This window comes from Polypterus senegalus, chromosome 10, assembly GCF_016835505.1.
Source record: "Polypterus senegalus isolate Bchr_013 chromosome 10, ASM1683550v1, whole genome shotgun sequence".
NCBI classification, from domain to species: Eukaryota; Metazoa; Chordata; class Cladistia; order Polypteriformes; family Polypteridae; genus Polypterus; species Polypterus senegalus.
The window spans coordinates 62,569,656-62,588,829 of NC_053163.1; the positions used below are offsets into that span (position 1 = coordinate 62,569,656).

General features: G+C 35.5%; 1 protein-coding gene across 2 annotated transcripts in view; it reads left to right on the forward strand.

Annotated features, from left to right (window-relative positions):
• taf1 (TAF1 RNA polymerase II, TATA box binding protein (TBP)-associated factor) overlaps positions 1-19,174 on the forward strand; it is a 140,792-nt gene that overhangs the window by 74,352 nt on the left and 47,266 nt on the right. For both annotated transcript variants that reach the window (XM_039765844.1, XM_039765845.1), the window contains exons 14-26: positions 10,193-10,366; positions 10,615-10,788; positions 10,931-11,035; positions 11,522-11,722; positions 11,810-11,951; positions 12,101-12,231; positions 13,264-13,344; positions 13,489-13,638; positions 13,736-13,855; positions 14,223-14,398; positions 16,493-16,734; positions 17,810-18,017; positions 18,105-18,270. In XM_039765844.1, coding sequence (XP_039621778.1) covers positions 10,193-10,366; positions 10,615-10,788; positions 10,931-11,035; positions 11,522-11,722; positions 11,810-11,951; positions 12,101-12,231; positions 13,264-13,344; positions 13,489-13,638; positions 13,736-13,855; positions 14,223-14,398; positions 16,493-16,734; positions 17,810-18,017; positions 18,105-18,270 — 2,070 coding nt within the window. The remainder of the gene's footprint in view (positions 1-10,192; positions 10,367-10,614; positions 10,789-10,930; positions 11,036-11,521; positions 11,723-11,809; positions 11,952-12,100; positions 12,232-13,263; positions 13,345-13,488; positions 13,639-13,735; positions 13,856-14,222; positions 14,399-16,492; positions 16,735-17,809; positions 18,018-18,104; positions 18,271-19,174) is intronic.

Below are 19,174 nucleotides of genomic sequence, written 5' to 3' on the forward strand. Positions count from 1 at the left end.
TAACCAGTTTTTGGGTGCCCCTGCACCCCCCACAGATTCCTTTGATGATCACAGTCATGCACCTTCTCTTAAGTCCACAACAACATAGAAACTGATTGGGCATACTTCCATGCACCCTTCACGATCCTAATGAGGAAAAAAGCTAGTCCACTGTTCCACAGCCTGGACAGAATACACATTACACCTCCTAGATCTAGGGTTACACGACTGGGCAAAGTTTCTTTGCCAGTACCCTGGCATAAGCTTCCCCAGAGAGGATGAGAAGTGTAATCCCTAAAAATTTGGAGCACACATTCCGGTCCCCCTTTTTATAAAGGGGAACCACCACCCCAGACCGACACTCCGGGGGTACTGTACCCAGTGACCATGCATCATTAAAAAGGCATGTCAGCAATGACAGCACAACAATGTTCAGAGCTCTCAGCATTTCTTTGTGGATATCATCCGCCCTGGGGCCTTGCTGCTACAGAGTTGCTGAACTATCTTTGTGACTTCCCTCAAGGAAATGGGCATTGATTTCCCCATCAGCTTCTGGCTCTGTGTCCACCACAGAGGGCATGTCTATTGGTCCATGAGTTCCTCAAAGTGTTCCTACCACCACCAGACTACATCCTCAATCCAGGTCAGCATTTCCCCAACCTATCTGTGAACAGCCTGAGTGAAGCCCTGCCCTACCCCATCTGAGCTACCTTTTGGTTTGCCAGAACCTATTTCAGCCCAATAGCTTATCCCTTTCCATGGTCTCTCTAAACTCCTCCCACACCTGTGTTTATGCTTCCCTGACCACCAAAGCTGCAGTACGTTTGGCCTGTCAGTACCTCTCTGCTGTTTTGGGAGTCTCCTGTGCTAACCAGAAATGGAAGACATCCTTTTGCAGCCTGGTGGCATCCCTCACCTCTGGTGTCTACTATTGTGTCCTTGGGTTCTTTAGTGAATATCAGCATAGTAAAAAAGTTATCCCTCACAACTTGCCGTAACTCTTTTGAAAATAACACTATTTTACTTTAAAGCTCAGGTATTAATTAAGTAGTGCTCATAGCAGTGAAAACATACTTAAGTTATTGCTCAATAAACTGAATTATACCATCTTGGTTCTCGTGTTATGTTTCAGCAAACCACGTGACACAAATACTGGGCATGCACAGAACCAGCAATTGGATTTCAACTGGCCAATATTCTTCAAAAAAATAAATAAATTACACCTGGATTCGGCCATGTGAAACCCAACTGGTGCAACTGCGGTTTTCCTTGCATCTATTACTTCAAAATGAGACTTCTGTTTGTTTTTTGCTTTTCAAAAGCATTTTGTTCCAAATTAGACATTTCAAGTAAATTATCCAGTGGTTACCACTGCAGTCTGAAGGACAAAGGGATCAAGTTAAAACACTGTTTATACTATTCTGTACTGAATTTCAAAATCCATTTGAGTATTTGACCAGGACAGTCAATATATATATGTAGGAATATACACACAGTTCAAGTTCCACTGGGTTATTCCCATATGCAGTATTTCTGTATGGGTTTAAATGAAATGTTAACATTTCTTGTAATCCACATTGACTCTGACAAACCTGGTATCGAAGTAAAAATGCATGCTGCCATGTTTATTGTCATTCATAATGGCTCAGCCAGTCATTAACTTGGGTAAAAAGCTGTCAGGGGAACAAAATGCCTGTTCACGTGATTATTTGGAAGCATTTTAATCTTTGTGTACTTCAAAAAGAATTTTCATGGAAAACAAGTGGCTTAGATCAGTTGCAGAATTTTATTTATAATGCAAAAAGAATGAGAAGATAGACTGTGCACTTAACTTGTATTAAGAGTATAAACGTTACTTTATTTTGCAGTTGTTTTTATTACTTAATTTTAATGTTCTTATCTGTCAGAAATTCGTTACAATTCTTCATTTATGTTGTTCCAGTCTTATTTGTTTATTGTCATAGCTGTGAAAAACTAAGGAGGCTCTTTAAAGTTACTTGTTGTTTACATATTTATTTAACATGCAACTCATGTGTTTTTTCTTTTTTATTTCAATTGTTGTACTAGTTAATTATCCATTTGACATAGAAAGAGGAAACACTTAAACCCATATGGAGCAGGTTATCAAACAGCAAGAACAACTAATATATATCAAAAACCAAAAATTATAGATTTGATAAAAGTAAAGGCATATATTTTAATAAAACAATGCTGATTATAATAAAGCATATTATTATCCCACAACTATCTGAAAAAGTATATAACATAAAGGAATTCAGCGTTTAAAAAATAGTATTGTTCAAACAACACCTAATATAACAGCAGTGGAGAGGAAAATATACAGTACAGTGTAAGAATAGGAACGGGAAACGGTGAGAAAGGAATTTAGTATAACAAAGGCTTAGGAAACCACCGTCACAGTATAATGAAAATAGCAAGGAGCGAAACCAATGCCAATGGTCGAGAGAGTACCTTCCTGTAGCAGGCTATGGAAAACATAGACATATATACAGTAGATAGACACCGCATTCACTGTGTTACCCAGTTGACACGATAAGTCACTGCGTCCGCACTATTGCGAGTGGTAAAAGTGCCATTTAAACTAATACAGGTAAACGTGGAAACCAGGTTTTCTGATGAAAAAACAATAATGGTTTAAACAGTATCGTTTACATACAATGGATTTTGGCAAATCGTTTACATGCAGTTATTTATATTCATTTATACACTAATAATGGCAATTATTAAATAATATTATTATTATCATTACTATTAAATAATTCCTCCCATATAAGTAACATTTATCGGACTGCTTTCTTCCATCTCCGAAACATTTCTAGACTTAATCCTGTTCTTACGCAACACAGTACTAAAGTATTGGTTAATGCCCGAGTCACCTCATGTATAGATTACTGTAATGGTATTCTGTCTGTCATCCCACAAAAATGTATCCATCGCTTACAATTTATTCAAAATTCTGCTGCCAGGATAATAACCTGCTGTTCTAAATTCACTGAACATACTACATTTATTCTCTCTCAATTTCACTGGCTCCCTGTTAACTACAGAATACAATACTAAATACCGCTCTTAACATTTAAAGCTCTCCACAACCTCACTGATCTCCTACAGACTGACACTCGTCTCACTCACTCTGATTCTCATTTACAGCTGTACTTTCTGTACCACACATCAAACTCTGTGCTGTGGGAGCTCTCATAGTGCTCCTCAACTCGGGAATTCTCTTCTCTCTCATATATATCAGCTCAATTCAATAACACATTTTAAAACTACCCTCAAAACTTATCTTTTCAAACTGGTATACCAATTGTGAATTTTGCACTGTTACTGCTAGTTATCTATCTTTGTTTGCTAATTATTGCTGTTTAATCGAGAGTGACGGTGGGCGCAGAAGTAGGACTAGAGATAGCGGGTGGGGCTCTCTCGTGAGTATCCCATGGTTTTTGAGTTCTCTTGCTTGCCCTTAGTTAGAGTTGGCGGGCGGGACTCTGTCGAGCGTATCTCACGGTCTTAGAGTTGGCGGGCGGAGCTCTTTGAGTTGCCGGTCGTGGCTCTTTGTCTTGTTTGCGCTCACTGTCTTGCGTACCCTTAGTGTATTTTATATATATATATATATATATATATATATATATATATATATATATATATATATATATATATATATATATATATTATTAATTTCAAATTATTCTTCTTTTTTTTTCAGCGCTTAGATAAGTGTTGGTTATTTTTACCTCTGTATATGTTCCTACCATTTGGTAGCCTGCTTCTTATTAGTTTAACTATTTTTGTGGGTTTCATGTTATATTAACAGGCTGTTTAGTGAAATGAAACACATTAAATATTCTCATTACAAATGTTCATTGAAATCTGTAGTTTAATTTTTAATTTTGCACACATTCATTTTCATGTTTTTTTTACAGTTATTCTAATTTTTGTTCTCATTCCAATTTCAGAATTTCAGGCTGAAATTTTTTCTGTTTGTTTTTAACCATTGTGGATGGATGGATGAGTTTAATATTCTAACTCTGTAAATAGAGCAGCAATTAACACTGTTGCTTTGAGACTGTCTTTGAATCCTGAATGAGTTAAAGTTGCAGCTTTTATGCTGTGCTGGGAATACAATTTTAAAAATGTTGTGACATTTATGTTGGTTTGTCCACAGTACTGGTGAACCATGACTTTCAATACCTAAGGCTTAAAACAAAAGGTTCAGTATGAGTGTGTCCTTTTATACCTCTGGTTTTACAGCACTACATTAAATGTTGTAAGAGGAAATGCAATTGACTAAAGTAGGTCATTTTGAAAGCCTAAAGTGGACAAATCAAGTTATGGTCCACAGTAAGCAAATAATATATAAATGTAAAGTCTGATAATTATATAAGCTAAAGCTCAATGCAGTATTTGTGAAGCAGAGTCATAAGACTCATACTCAGTATTATTTTATACTAGCAATTAGAAGTGTCATTTTAACTAATAGACCTTCTCAAAGGACAATTCAGATAATAAGAAAAACAATTATCAATAAAAAGACATCTGTGCAATATTTGTAAGAGTAAAAATTATTACATCTTTAATCACAGCAGTGGAAAATCTTAGAAAATATAACATAAACATTTACAAAATAAATTAGAAATGCCAAAGGTAGCTGGTAAAGTATATTGTGAATAATGGAAAAACCAACCCAAACAGAGGTTTGTCACACCAGAACAGCAATGAGGGATATGAGTTGTATTAAGGACCTTGTTTAGTAGTTTGAATGTATTGATAAGAAAACAGAAAATGCAACTCTTATTTTTGTAATATTTTTACCAGTTTCAAATTCAGTAACATCCCAGCTGGTACTAGGGAATTTCATTTGACAAACAATTTTGAGATTATAGAGCACAATAAGATTGAAAGATTAAAAAGATAAGTAAAGATAACCAAGAGAGATCTAGGCTTTGTTCCAGAAAGGAGGATTAATATTAAATCTGCCTTAAGCAAGTTGGGATTCATGAACATGGGGCTAATTCAGTTCTAGAAAACATGAATTTAGCCAAACTTGTGTTTTTTGAACTGACTAAACCAGAATTACATGATCCGTGAGCCCAAAGATGCAGATAATTCACTAATCCTGCTTTCTGGAATGTGCTTAAGCTTTGTTTGTTCTGAAAGGAAAGATTTGAAACTCCAGCTCAGTTACCACAGCAACCATTGCCCTGAAACTAACCTGCAAATAGCAAGTTTAATGTTAAGGATTAATGCTTCACATATTAAAAAAAAAAAAAAAATAGGAATAGTGTCCAAATATAAGATCAAAGGTCGTTAATGTCCTGTCACAAATCATGATCTCAGCTGCACCATTTGAAAAGCAGATGGAATGCTGAACATGTTGTATTCTTTCCTGAACAAACAATTGACACAGAAGCACAAATCCTTTGCCAAACGATGCCCAGAGACAGGTAATCAACCCCTTTTTAAACATTCTGCCATGCCCAGAAAAGTGTCTACATGAATGTTTTACATCTGAGACTTTAATATATCTAAGCAAATAAATAACCACCATGTGGCCACCAAGGGACACTCCAGCTCCCCAAACCCCCGATCCAAAAAGACCTGGGGCCTCATGTATGAACGGTGCGTACACACAGAAATGTTGCGTAAGAACTTTTCCATGTTTAAATCACGATGTATAAAACCTACACTTGGTGTAAAGTCAGACACTTTTCCACGGTTCCTCATATGTTGTCGTACGCAAGTTCTCTGCTCAGTTTTGCAGACTGGCAGCACCCAGCGTCAAACCAGTGCTACTGTTCCTGTGTGGTTACCCTTTATTTCTTACAACCACATTACTGATGCAGCTTTATAAATGCACTGAAACAAACCACATACTGTTTATTAGTGTAATGCATCTGATTGTAGATTACCTGTAAGAATATAATGGCCCAGGGAATAGCCATAGTATTCCAAATACCATAACTGCTTTAGCGTTGTTACTGTCACTGCACCATCTTCTTTTTTTTCTTCTTTCAGCTGCTCCCTTTAAGGGTTGCCACAGCAGATCATCTTTTTCCATATGACTCTCACTGCACTACTCGGAGTATTTATATCACTGTATCTGAGTGGGGAATCACAGCAGCAGCTGATCATAAAGAGAATTATCGGTATTACAGCATCAAGCCCACGCTGCCACAGCAAAGCGTTTCAAAGCCTTTCCTGTACGGACCTCGTGGTTCAGAAACAGTTTCATCCCAAGAACTATAAACACAGTCAGTCAATTGCTCCTTGTAGAACTGTTTGTACTTATAAGTACAGTTACCCCACTGTAAACTTGCACTATGGTTATTATAATGCACAACCTGCGCCACTTTATAAAGCGCGTATTTACATATGATGACGATATCATTTTTAAGATGAAATGCAGCAACATATGTTAATTATACAGATAAAACTTTAACTTCATTTAAATAATCTGTATTGTTAATAATTTAACATGCGAGGACACGGTGCCGCAGCACTAGCTAGTTCACGTATTGTTCCTGCCTTGCGCGCTGTATATTTACTGAGGCTGGCACGACACTGGAAGGATAGATGAATAGAAGAAATAAACACTTACTATGAAGATATTTCAATATTCCTTAATGGTTTTGAAGAATTGTCGTTGTAAGCTTACAGATGGCTTAACGTCTATTACAGAGCTGATTGTGGAGCGATTGGGTATTTGGGGAAAGAAAAGTAAGGACAGGAATTGCAAGTTAGTACGTTTGAAAGAGACAGTACTGCTACAATAAATTATTTCATCGAAGGTTGCAGCAGCATCTTGTGTGAGACATGACCAATCACTGCGCCATCGTGTTCCCATGTTTAATAACACGCTTTCATTCCAGTCATCATGAAAATTATACCACGTGTACGTCTCAGTATTTTAATTATTCAGAGAGCTGTAATATCACGAATGTAATGGATTCTGTGTCCTGTCGGAGAAATTAAAAGAACAGAAGCACGTAGTGATATACACACACACAGAGCACATTGAAGATCAAATACAAAACAAAGAATTTAACATGCTACTTTAGTTACGATGGGATTTGAGAAACTAGTAAATTAAATGAATTTAAGATGTTTATGATGTTCTACTTTAATGACAAAATAAACTACATGATTAAAGTGGAAATTTCAAGATTGAAGTTGACATTTCGTGCTTTTTTCCTACTGTGTGCCTTTTTTTTCTCTGTACCCTAATAATCTTTCATGTGAAACTCAGACGGTGGGCTACGACTCGGCTTTTCACAGCGACTTTGATATGTGACTTCTTTTTTATTTTGGGCACTGTGTGAATTTGAGCTTTCGAGTTTCTCCAACACGTTATTTCAGTTGATCGGCTTTTTCTTTGTACATTTTTCTTTGCCTACACTTGGTATTCGCTGCAATTCTTATATTTTCCCCCGTGCTTTTCCCATTGTCTTTTCACAGAACGCTGAGCTTAAGGGCTATTTATATTGATTTGCATATTCAAAGAGGCGTAACTGTGGGAGGAATTGGGGCAGGACAAAAGGCACGTGCATATGCATTAGTTTTCACGCTGACCGGGATTTATAGAGCGAAAAAACTTGGAAATTGGAGTACGCACAGATTCTTGCATTTGGATTTTTCTGTGCGTAAGCACATTTCGGCTTTTGTGCTTAGGTCATGTTATAGTGCGAATTCTACGCATGGTGTTATACATGAGGCCCCTGAACACAATTCTCAATACACGTACAATAAACTCTTTGTCTTCGTCTTTCTTTCTCTCTGCCTTCTCTGCTCCTCCCAGCAAGCTTAGTCTCTTTCCTCCAATTCTGGATGCCTGTGATGAGACACACAGCTTCTTTTATATAAAAGCTGGGAGTAGTTCTGGTATCTCATAATCATTTCTGAATTTGACTGGAGCCCAACAAAGTAGGCCTCTCTAGTTCCCACAGCACCCATGGAACCCAACAGGGCTGAGTTAAATTCCTATATTGCCCTGTAGGAATTCATGGCACTGCCACAACCCAGGAGGGCTGCCATATAGCAGTCCGGGGCGATAATAACCTGTGTAAGCTGTTTCCCTGTCCTTCCACAACGAGGGCCATCCCTCACACACCATCAAAAGGAATTCCACAGAGAAACAGCTAGGGCAGTTAAAGAACTGCTGCATTTCTGAGCAGTAATAACTGATAATAGACTTGCTTGTGGAATAAGCTGCCTCACTTCATCCTTTATGGAGAATCTCAACTTTTGAAAAAAAAATGCCTCAGAAGACTCTCCTCTTCTGCAAATACCTATATGTTTATTAATTCATTTTGATTCAGGATTCTGTAATGGAGTAAGGCAGTGACGTTACTTCTGCATTGTATTGTAGTTCATTTGACTGATAGCTTTTACTGTTGTCTGTAACATTTCTGACTGATAGCTGAGTTCCCATTTTCTGTCTTGTTTTTACTTATTTAGGTAACTTATTGAATGGAACTTGTAGCCATAGTATAAATGAAAGAGATGGTTGCATTGTTCTATATTACACAGCACAAATAACAGAAGCAATGTGGTCTTTATTTATTATGTTTCTTCTATTGCATTCTTAATACATTTTTAATCTTTGGGCTCTGTATATTAATCACTACTTCAACTTACACTAAACACACGTTAATGAACTAAAATGGCTACTGCATATACTTCACTGCGTAGAAAATCACAGCAGTTGATAGGTTAAACATTTTTTATATTATTGCATCAAAATGAACATCATTACAATAATATGAACAGGAAATCTTTTTTCAGCATCTATGTGAAAGTACAGAAAAAAGTGCAAGTGTATATTTCAAATACTCCATAGAAATATCCAATATTCCTCTTTTCCAATTATTATGATAAAATATTATGCTGCACACATTATTACAGATGTTGAAGCCAAATATCTGGGGTCCCATGTTTGAACAGGGCATGTTACCATTCAAAGACTGAATATTGTTCCAAGTCGTCCTTTGTGAATTTGTGCATAAATGTAATTAGGCTTTAGTCTCTTTTTGCATGTAACTATAGGACAATGAAGGGTTAAGTGCAGGAAGGACAACATTTGACATCTCTTGCAGTAATAACTAGAACAATATTTACTAAACCGAGTTCACTTGTATTTCACTGATTAACTGGTTTACATATTCACTGTGTCAGTGATATTCCTCCACTGCTTCTCCCTTTTCGTAGTGCTGCTGTATTGCTCTTCCTTTAGAGAATATCGCAATAATCTTCATGCATAGACATCAGAAAATCTTTCTTTGCCATGACTAGAGGGTTGTTGCCCTCTGTTTCTCAGACTTGTAGTCCATGGTTAGCTATTTATTAGTCAACATGTAAGGGCTTGTAAAGTTTTCTTTTTTATGAATGAGTGTTTATCCAGGATTGTGTTTGCCAATTGAAATCTGGTGTCCCAATGCCAGGTATTTTGCTGGTGAGAAAGTGTGCTATAGCAAACTGATTCTGTCTTTGAGGGGGGAACAGACAACTGAACAAATATGGTGGTTCAGTTTTTTTTTCAGTGTTTCACAAGAACAACACAAATCTTACTCCAAATCATTCAGTAAAATGGAAAGACATTATTTTATATACAGCTCTTGTTTATACCATTCAGTGCCAGAAAACACTTCAAAGGGTAAATGTAATCTGCCATTTGTAATTGATCAACAGTCCAGTACAATAAATCTTCATGTACCATACAACTTTTTCAGTTTATGTTTGCTTTACTACATTGCAAAGAACTACCTTATCTCGACTGGAAGTTTGCTCTTAGTGAAATATATAAGTGTGGCATATTAGCAGACTACCTTTTAGTCCTGGCTTGGTCACTGTCAGCATGAAGTGTTATCCTTTTAACCTGACTGTATATGTTTATTCCTGGATGCTGCAGTTTTAATTTCACACCCTAAAAATATATGTTTTAGTTTAGATTTTTGTTACCTTAATTTTGCATGGTTTGAATGAATGGAAATATTTATTGTTTCTTCCACCAGCATAGGCTCAGTAAATATATGGATTTAAATCTCGGCATTGATCTTTTTTTTTCCTTGAGCAATTATAGACAAAATAAAACCAAACAGAAATCCAGTAGATCTTAAATGAAGTTATCGTTTGTCAGTTTCATGAAAAATAATTCTGTGTATTGAAGGCTTTAAATCTGTTGTTTATTTATTTTTAGCATTCTATACCTGCAGTGGAGCTCAGACAGCCATTCTTCCCAACCCATATGGGCCCCATGAAGTTGCGTACTTTCCACCGTCCTTCATTAAAGAAATATTCCTTTGGTGTATTATCCCAGCCTGGACCTCATCCTGCCCAGCCCCTTTTGAAGCACATTAAGAAAAAAGCTAAGGTACCTATTGTTAAATACCTTTTGTATGTAATCACATATGTAACTTGAAGTAATAAGTCACAACAATAGTAATAGTTATTATAGGATAATTTACAGTATTTCTTGCTTTACTTGGCTTACTAAGTGATTCTCTATTAATGTATGTATTTATTTTCGCAGCTTTATTGTATTTCTCATCCATCCATATTTTGTATTTCATCATGTGGCAAATGCCGCCTTCAAATGTTTGTTTGGTTCATTTTTTTTAGATGCGTGAGCAAGAACGGCAAGCCTCTGGTGGTGGAGATATGTTTTTTATGCGGACAGCTCAAGATTTGACTGGAAAAGATGGTGACTTGATCCTGGCAGAATACAGTGAAGAGTACCCTCCACTTATCATGCAAGTAGGCATGGCAACAAAGGTCAAGAATTATTACAAAAGAGTAAGTTTAACACATTTCTGTTTTTTAATACCACTTAATATAGAAATACACCACTTAAGTATTTATTTATATAAAGTATAAATATAATAAAATTAATATATTGTTTGTTCACTGATATGTTTTTTCTTCTGTTGTCTGTTAGAAACCAGGAAAAGACCCGGGAGCTCCTGACTGTAAATATGGAGAGACTGTCTATTGCCATACTTCCCCATTTCTTGGGTCATTACACCCAGGCCAACTGCTACAGGTAGAGTGGGAAGAGAGGGACAGTCTAAGTAGGTTTTTGGATGTTTCTGTTGAATCTCACAATGTCATTAAAATTACAATTTTAAAGACTTGCAAGATTCCTGATTATGAATTCAATTAAAAATATACATTTTATATATTAATACAATTAATTAACTAACTCTGAATTCTACTCTTATTTTTGGAATGCTCAACTGTTGAGGGTTCTTCCTATTGCAGTTTTAGCAGAATTTGGACTTGTGATATGTCACATAATTCGGTCATTTGTGTTTTCAATTTTACTTTTTTATTTGTGCTTTTTATCCCCCTTTTTAACTAAGAGAATAAATATCATTTAATGTAGACTATGAAGCCAAAATGATGTAGACTATGCAGCCCTCAGTTTTCTTTATATCTGCATGGAAATAACCTTTAGCCTATTAAAGCATATCCACCTATGTTTTATAATACAGCTGTTTGAAATTGTATTTTCTTTATATTTAAACAGGCTTTTGAAAATAATCTCTTTCGTGCCCCCATTTACTTGCATAAGATGCCAGAGACTGACTTTTTAATTATACGGACACGCCAGGGATATTATGTTCGGGAACTGGTTGATATCTTTGTGGTGGGACAAGAGTGCCCACTGTTTGAAGTGCCTGGGCCTAACTCCAAAAGAGCCAACACTCACATAAGAGATTTCTTGCAGGTACTTCTTGACGTGATAGTATTAGTTTTGTATGTGCCTTTTCAATCTAAATGTTGGCAGATTCTGACTTTTGTATTTCTTCTGCAGGTATTTATTTACAGACTCTTCTGGAAGAGTAAGGATAGGCCCAGACGAATACGCATGGAAGACATTAAAAAGGCATTTCCTTCACATTCAGAGAGTAGCATTAGAAAAAGACTAAAGCTGTGTGCAGACTTCAAGCGAACAGGTATTGTCATACATTTCTGATAAGAAGTGTTCCCTGGGATGTGAACTTTTTCTGTGACGTTTTTTCAAGGATGGTTAAAATTGATTTAAAGTGATAACTATCTATCTCTATCTATCTAAACAACAATTTTAAATCTGTGTTTGTTTCAGGAATGGACTCAAACTGGTGGGTATTAAAGCCTGATTTTCGCCTGCCAACTGAAGAGGAAATCCGTGCAATGGTCTCTCCTGAACAGTGCTGTGCTTATTACAGCATGCTGGTTGCTGAACAGAGACTTAAGGTATTCCAGCATTTAGACATCAACTGTAGTAAGAAGCAGACATTATATTTGCATAATAGTTACCTGTACTGGCATTGTATTTTCTTAACATTTGATATAGGTCCAGACTTTAGAACTGTGATATTTACCTGCCATTATCTGTAAATTGATTGAGAAGAAACTGTTAAAATGGATTTATTAGTTTCATCTCAAAGATTATAAAAATAGTATGTACTTTGAATTAAATTAATATCCAGCCATTTTGTTTGTTGTAATATTTACACAAGAGATGACTGGTGCAAATTATAAAATGTTTTTAAAATAAAGGTGTTAGGTAATACATTTTACCAAGTATAGGCATCATAAGTCTTCTTTCTAGTCCACTGTCGCATATTATTTCCCAATGTTACATTCTACTTTTCCATTGAGTGTGTTATCATGCTGCCTTAATAAGTTGGTCTCATCACCTACAAAAATGAGCAGCAGCATGTAATAATGAAAAATACATTGAATTAAAGCCACATTTGTTTCAAAGGAATGGTGCCAAATATGCTAGTCTATAAAAATGTATTTATATTTTTTATTCCCCAATTTGTATTTTTATGAGCATTAAATTATTGGTCTTCTTAAATTTCATGGCAACTTGTTAGTTGCTTACACCTTTCTATTTTGTAATTAGTGTTTTTACAAAATGGATGCACAGTGAGCTTGTAATTATTACAATTTTGTACTAATCTTTTATCAGAAGTGAATTATTTTTAACATACTTAAAGTTCAATAGAACTGTAGTGTCAAATTACCAAGCCACATTACTGTATTTATTCCTTATTAAAATCGAGAATTTACAAATAATCTTTGAAAAGCTTACTTCAATTTTTTTCCATGACACTTCACTAGCATAATACATTGCTTGGTTAATTTCTACTTTTCAGCTTATGCTTATGAGGTTCAGAGACAGATCTCAGTTGATTTAAGTGTGATTAGACAGTATTGCAAACATATGATGTAAATGCTTATTTACAAGGTAATATTAAAGTTGAGTGTTGTTTTCAGGATGCAGGTTATGGAGAAAAGTCATTTTTTGCACCAGAAGAGGAGAATGAGGAAGACTTTCAAATGAAAATTGATGATGAGGTCTGAACTTATTCTTTACTGTCTAATTTCCATTTCTAGCCCATCTACCAGCTGAATAACTTTAAATTGCTGTAAATACCAATGCTATTGGCTTGTTTCTTAATGTTACTCCTTATCTTTACTTATAGTATTTTATTCTTCTAGGTGAGAACAGCTCCCTGGAATACCACACGTGCATTCATCGCTGCAATGAAAGGAAAGTGCCTTCTAGAAGTTACTGGTGTAGCTGACCCGACTGGATGCGGGGAAGGATTCTCCTATGTAAAGGTTCCTAACAAACCCACACAACAGAAGGTATGATTGTTGTTAGTACTGAATTTCTTAAATCAGGAAAATATATAAGTAATAACACTTTTTTTCAATATGAATATATGTATTTTTTTCCTATTAGGATGACAGAGAGCCGCAGCCTGCAAAGAAAACTGTGACAGGAACTGATGCTGATCTTAGGCGACTATCACTTAAAAATGCCAAGCAATTGTTGCGCAAATTTGGTGTACCTGAAGAAGAGGTGTTAAATGTTTTCCTTTTTTTATTCAGTAAATTATAGTACAATTAAGTGTTTTTATATATTTATTTATTTTGCTGGTTGGTCTGGTGGATGAGCATCAAAAACATAGTCACGGTATATTGCATAATATAGGGATTTAAGGATTTGGTGACATAGTAATTTATATGTTTTGGTGATACAGTGAATAAGCACTTTTGTTTTAGAGGTTATAAAATACTTGGCCAACAGTGTATCATAATTAAGCTAAATTAAAAAAAAAAACATTTATAGGAGTGTGTCTAATTGTAAGAGAGAAGCGTTTCCTACACATGTAGTGTATAATATTAGTAAATAACGAATTTAAAAGCAATATTTTTTCCATCCATAGATAAAGAAATTGTCCCGATGGGAGGTGATCGATGTCGTGCGCACAATGTCAACAGAGCAAGCACGTTCTGGAGAAGGGCCCATGAGTAAATTTGCAAGAGGTTCTAGGTTCTCTGTGGCAGAACATCAGGAAAGATATAAGGAGGAATGTCAAAGGATATTTGATTTGCAAAACAAGTATGTAACTGTGGTAAAATACTGATATCTAATCAAAATAAATGTATTTAACAATTGATTTTGTACTGCTGAACTTTTTACTGCTATGCAATGTATTTTTGACGACTTTAAGTAAGTTCTTCTTGTGGTGTCGATAAACAATAAAGGACTACCTGCCTATGCAGTTCCATGCAAAGGTTTGGGCACTCTGGCCAAAGTACAAATTTGTTGTCATTTGGGGGGAAAAAACCGTACATACAACTTCTACAGCAAACAAACTGAAATTGTAATTTTATGAAAAGGATAAGGTTCGTCCTGCGGTGGGTTGGCACCCTGCCCTGGATTGGTTCCTGCCTTGTGCCCTGTGTTGGCTGGGATTGGCTCCAGCAGACCCCCGTGACCCTGTGTTTGGATTCAGCGGGTTAGAAAATGGATGGATGGATGGATGGATGGATAAGGTTCGTCTTTTGATTAACTAAAAAAATGTAAAAAATAAAATTAAAGGTTTGGGCATCCTACTTAATTAATGGTTAGTAACACCCCCTTTGGCAAAAATGGCAACTTGCAAATGTATTTATAGCGACCTATGAGTTTAACTGTTGTTTTGTAAACTTGTCCACATTTTCTCTTGTAGATAGCTTCCATCAATTTAATTTTCTTGGATGTATTGCTTGCACAACATAATGAAGATTTACCCACAGATTTTCAGCGATGTTCCAGTAGGGGACTGCAAGAGCCATTCCAAAACCTTCACCTTGTGTTTCTTTACAGTTTTCAGCTTCAGTTTCCTGACTATTTGACATTCCTTCAGATATTTAGTGGAATACATTATTCCCTGTTCTCTCACAGTGATTCCTTCTCCACTATCTGACATACAACAGCAAAGCATTAGATGTGCCCTTTAACAGTTGGGAAGGTGTCATTTACTTCAAATGCAGCATGTTTTTTCCTTGAAACAAATCTTTTATGGTTGTAGCTGAACTATTTAATTTTATCATCAATTTGATCCAAAGTGCCTCAGTCTTATATAGTGCTGTTTTGCATGCTTATGGTACTATTTTTTTATGACGAGGTCATAGGTAAGATTTCCTGCTGATGGATCTTCTATGAAGGTCATGTGTAGGTAATGTTACAGCTGTGCATCCATCACTTGTTTCTCTGCTAAACTGCCTTCAGGTCCCTTTCAGTCATATTGGGGTTTTGCTTTACCTTCTTGCACAGTATATGAGCCATTCTAGCTGCCAGTTTTCTTGATCTTCAAGATCTTTTTTTTACCTCCAAATTCCTCTTAACTGCCATGTCCTTTTGACTTACCAGACTATCGAAATTTCTATCTGGGGGTGGTTTGATATCTTTTAATTGCCTTCCCCAACTTTGTAGATATCAGTTTAATTTTCAAGTCCTCAGTCAGTTGCTTAGAAGAGCCCATAATTGGTGAGTGTTAAATAGTGTTTGAAGAGTTAAACTATTTTTAGGCTCTGATTTGTCAACAGCTGACAATTGCCAATTCTTGATCAGACAAAACACCTTCACGAGCAAACCCAAACCAGATTAACAACCTAATGACCTGTGAGACCTTACCACAAAAAGGGTGTTCAAACGTTTGCAAATGCCGTATTTGCTCTTTTACTATTTAGTTCAGTTGGTCAAATAAAATATAACTGGACAATAACATTTTCATAAAAATGGTATTGTTTTAGTTTGTGCGCTGTTGAAGTTGTATTTTCTGCTTTTTATTTCAAATGTCAACAAAATCTCTAATTTGGCCAGGGTTTTTCCAAACATTTGCATGAAACTGTATCTTAATGTTAATATTTTGGAATAAAAAAAAAAAAATTAAATGTCCAAGCTGTTCAAAAAAAGATTATCACATTGAGATGTTCTGGAAAATGACACATGCTCACAGCAAATTAAATCTTTTTTCCTTCAATGGATGTTGCGAACATGTACAAGTCACATCTAACAAAAGCAAACAATTCCAGGTACATGACCTAAGAGAGAATATTCAGAAGGGTGTATACTGTATGTCAATTCATATTTTTTGTTCTTGTAATAAAAAGAAATTGAATATGAACCTTGTGTCTGCCTTAGTAAAATTTTTCTCCTCATTTGCAGGGTGTTAGAATCAACAGAGATTTTATCAACAGATACAGACAGCAGCTCTGCAGAAGACAGTGACTTTGAAGAGATGGGAAAGAATATTGAGAACATGCTGCAGAATAAGAAAACAAGCTCTCAACTTTCCCGGGAGAGGGAAGAACAAGAGAGAAAAGAATTGCAGAGAATGCTTATGGGGGAGGACAGTGGACCAGAGAGAGATAAAAATAAAAAAGAGAAGAAGGATCGCAAAGGTTTTTGTAAGTATTTTGACAAATGACGACTGTAGTGCAATACATTTCTTATGAAGCAAAATCCACCAAGTTTAATTAGGCTAGGTTATTATTTTTTAATTACAAAATGCCATTACATTGGAATGTTTTTTCCCCTTTGAGTTAGCCTAGGTATGTAGGCATTAGTCCAGAGTCCATTGTAAATTTTATACAGTAGCATAAAATCAACAAGCTAAAAAATTTGTAGAAGCCAAGCATGTTTCTCAGTGCACATTTAGAAGTCATAATTGTTACACCGTACTAGATTTTAAGTTGCACTGGAAAGCACATATATGTTTGGTGATTTCCGTAAATTGAGGATGGTATTAATTGCTATAAACAATCATTTTTCTATACTTACAAAATATATACAAAAGGACATAAATTTGCCAAAATTTTCTGGGGGACAGCTTCAAACACTACTGATAGTTTCTTGCAAGACTTTTGAAATAATGGCAATTGTGAAGTATGAAAATTCCTTGTTAATTTGTAAAGAGTGTCACAAATGGCAAGGAAGAAATTAGGCAAACATCGCAGTAGCACAAGAATTGTTATGTGTTTAGTTTTACCTTTTCATAAAATGTATAAAGACAAGATTAAGGAAAGAATATACTTTGACAAAATATACTTTAAAAAACAGAATAGAGTTATTTCTAGTATGAGAATGTGTTTTATGAACATCAAAAGTAAAATTTTGGGCAGATAGAATAAAAATTGTTAATGCCTTGTATCTACCAGTGTGAATGAATTAGTTTACCTTATATTGACCTAAAATCTGATTGAAAGTTTCTCCGTAGACTTTGCAGTTTAATACAACATGACAATGCTAAAGGTTTTAACAAACAACATTTTGAAAAAGTAGTTATTTAAAAACAATGTGTTAATATTTTGTACTTGAGAAACTTTTTTTGGAGTATACAGTATGTACAAAGATAGGTATTCAAGATTTAGCCTGCAACGCATTCAGAAATGAGCTAGGAATTTTGATTGATGTATTATTGTTTGTATTGTTTTCTTGTCTTGTTCTAAATGGTGAACTGTATTTGTGTATTTTTTTCAATAGCCAGTTCTCTTTCAACTTGCTCGCACAAAGATGATGATACCTCATCTGTTACCAGTCTTAATTCCTCTGCTATGGGACGTCGTCTAAAGATTTATCGAACGTTCAGAGATGAAGAAGGGAAGGAGTATGTGCGGTGTGAAACAGTAAGAAAGCCAGCAGTTATTGATGCTTATACTCGCATACGTACCACCAAAGATGAGGAATTTATGTGAGTAAGGTCTGAATTGAGAAGTCTACATCAGAAAACGTGTGTGTTTTCATTGGCACAATTAACCGTTCTGTTTTCTTTTGGTAGCCGAAAGTTTGCTCTGTTTGATGAGCAGCACCGAGAAGAGATGCGTAAAGAGCGAAGGAGAATTCAGGAGCAGCTGCGCAGACTGAAAAGAAACCAGGAGAAAGAAAAGATGAAGGGTCCACCTGAAAAAAAACCTAAGAAAATGAAGGAGCGACCAGATTTAAAGGTACAACCTAAATAGCATATTTAATTACAGAATTACTAGCTTCCTTAGGCTGTAAATATTTTTACTATTAAAAAAATAATACAAATGTCTACTGGTAGTAGATGTTAGAAGAATTCTACTGAATTAAATGAATATGAAGATCTGAATTGTACTTATGCAGGAAACTGAGGACATACATTTTTCTGAATATATATTTTACCAAATTCATAATAAAGGTTTACATTGATTTTAAGTAATCTCTGTTTTGTTCCAGTGTTTTGGCCTGATTTATTACAGAAAATAAAAGCTTTATCCATCTTAAATCATTTCATCCCTTACAGGAGTAATCCCATATTGAATACAAAAAATAAATTAATATATAAACAGGATTATTGAATTTTTTATTTTGGTTTATTTAAAGTGCATCCAGAAAGTATTCACAGCGCATCCCTTTTTCCACATTTTGTTATGTTACAGCCTTATTCCAAAATGGATTAAATTCATTTTTTTCCTCAGAATTCTACACACAACACCCAATAAAGACAATGTGAAAAAAGTTTACTTGAGATTTTTGCAAATTTATTAAAAATAAAAAAATTGAGAAAGCACATGTACATAAGTATTCACAGCCTTTGCCATGAAGCTTAAAATTGAACTCGGGTGCATCCTGTTTCCCCTGATCATCCTTGAAATGTTTCTGCAGCTTAGTTGGAGTCCTCCTGTGTTAAATTCAGTTAACTGGACATGATTTGGAAAGGCACACACCTGTCTATATAAGGTCCCACAGTTGACAGTTCATGTCAGAGCACAAACCAAGCATGAAGTCAAAGGAATTGTCTGTAGATCTCCGAGACAGGATTGTCTCGTGGCACAAATCTGGAGAAGGTTACAGAAAAATTTCTGCTGCTTTGAAGGTCCCAATGAG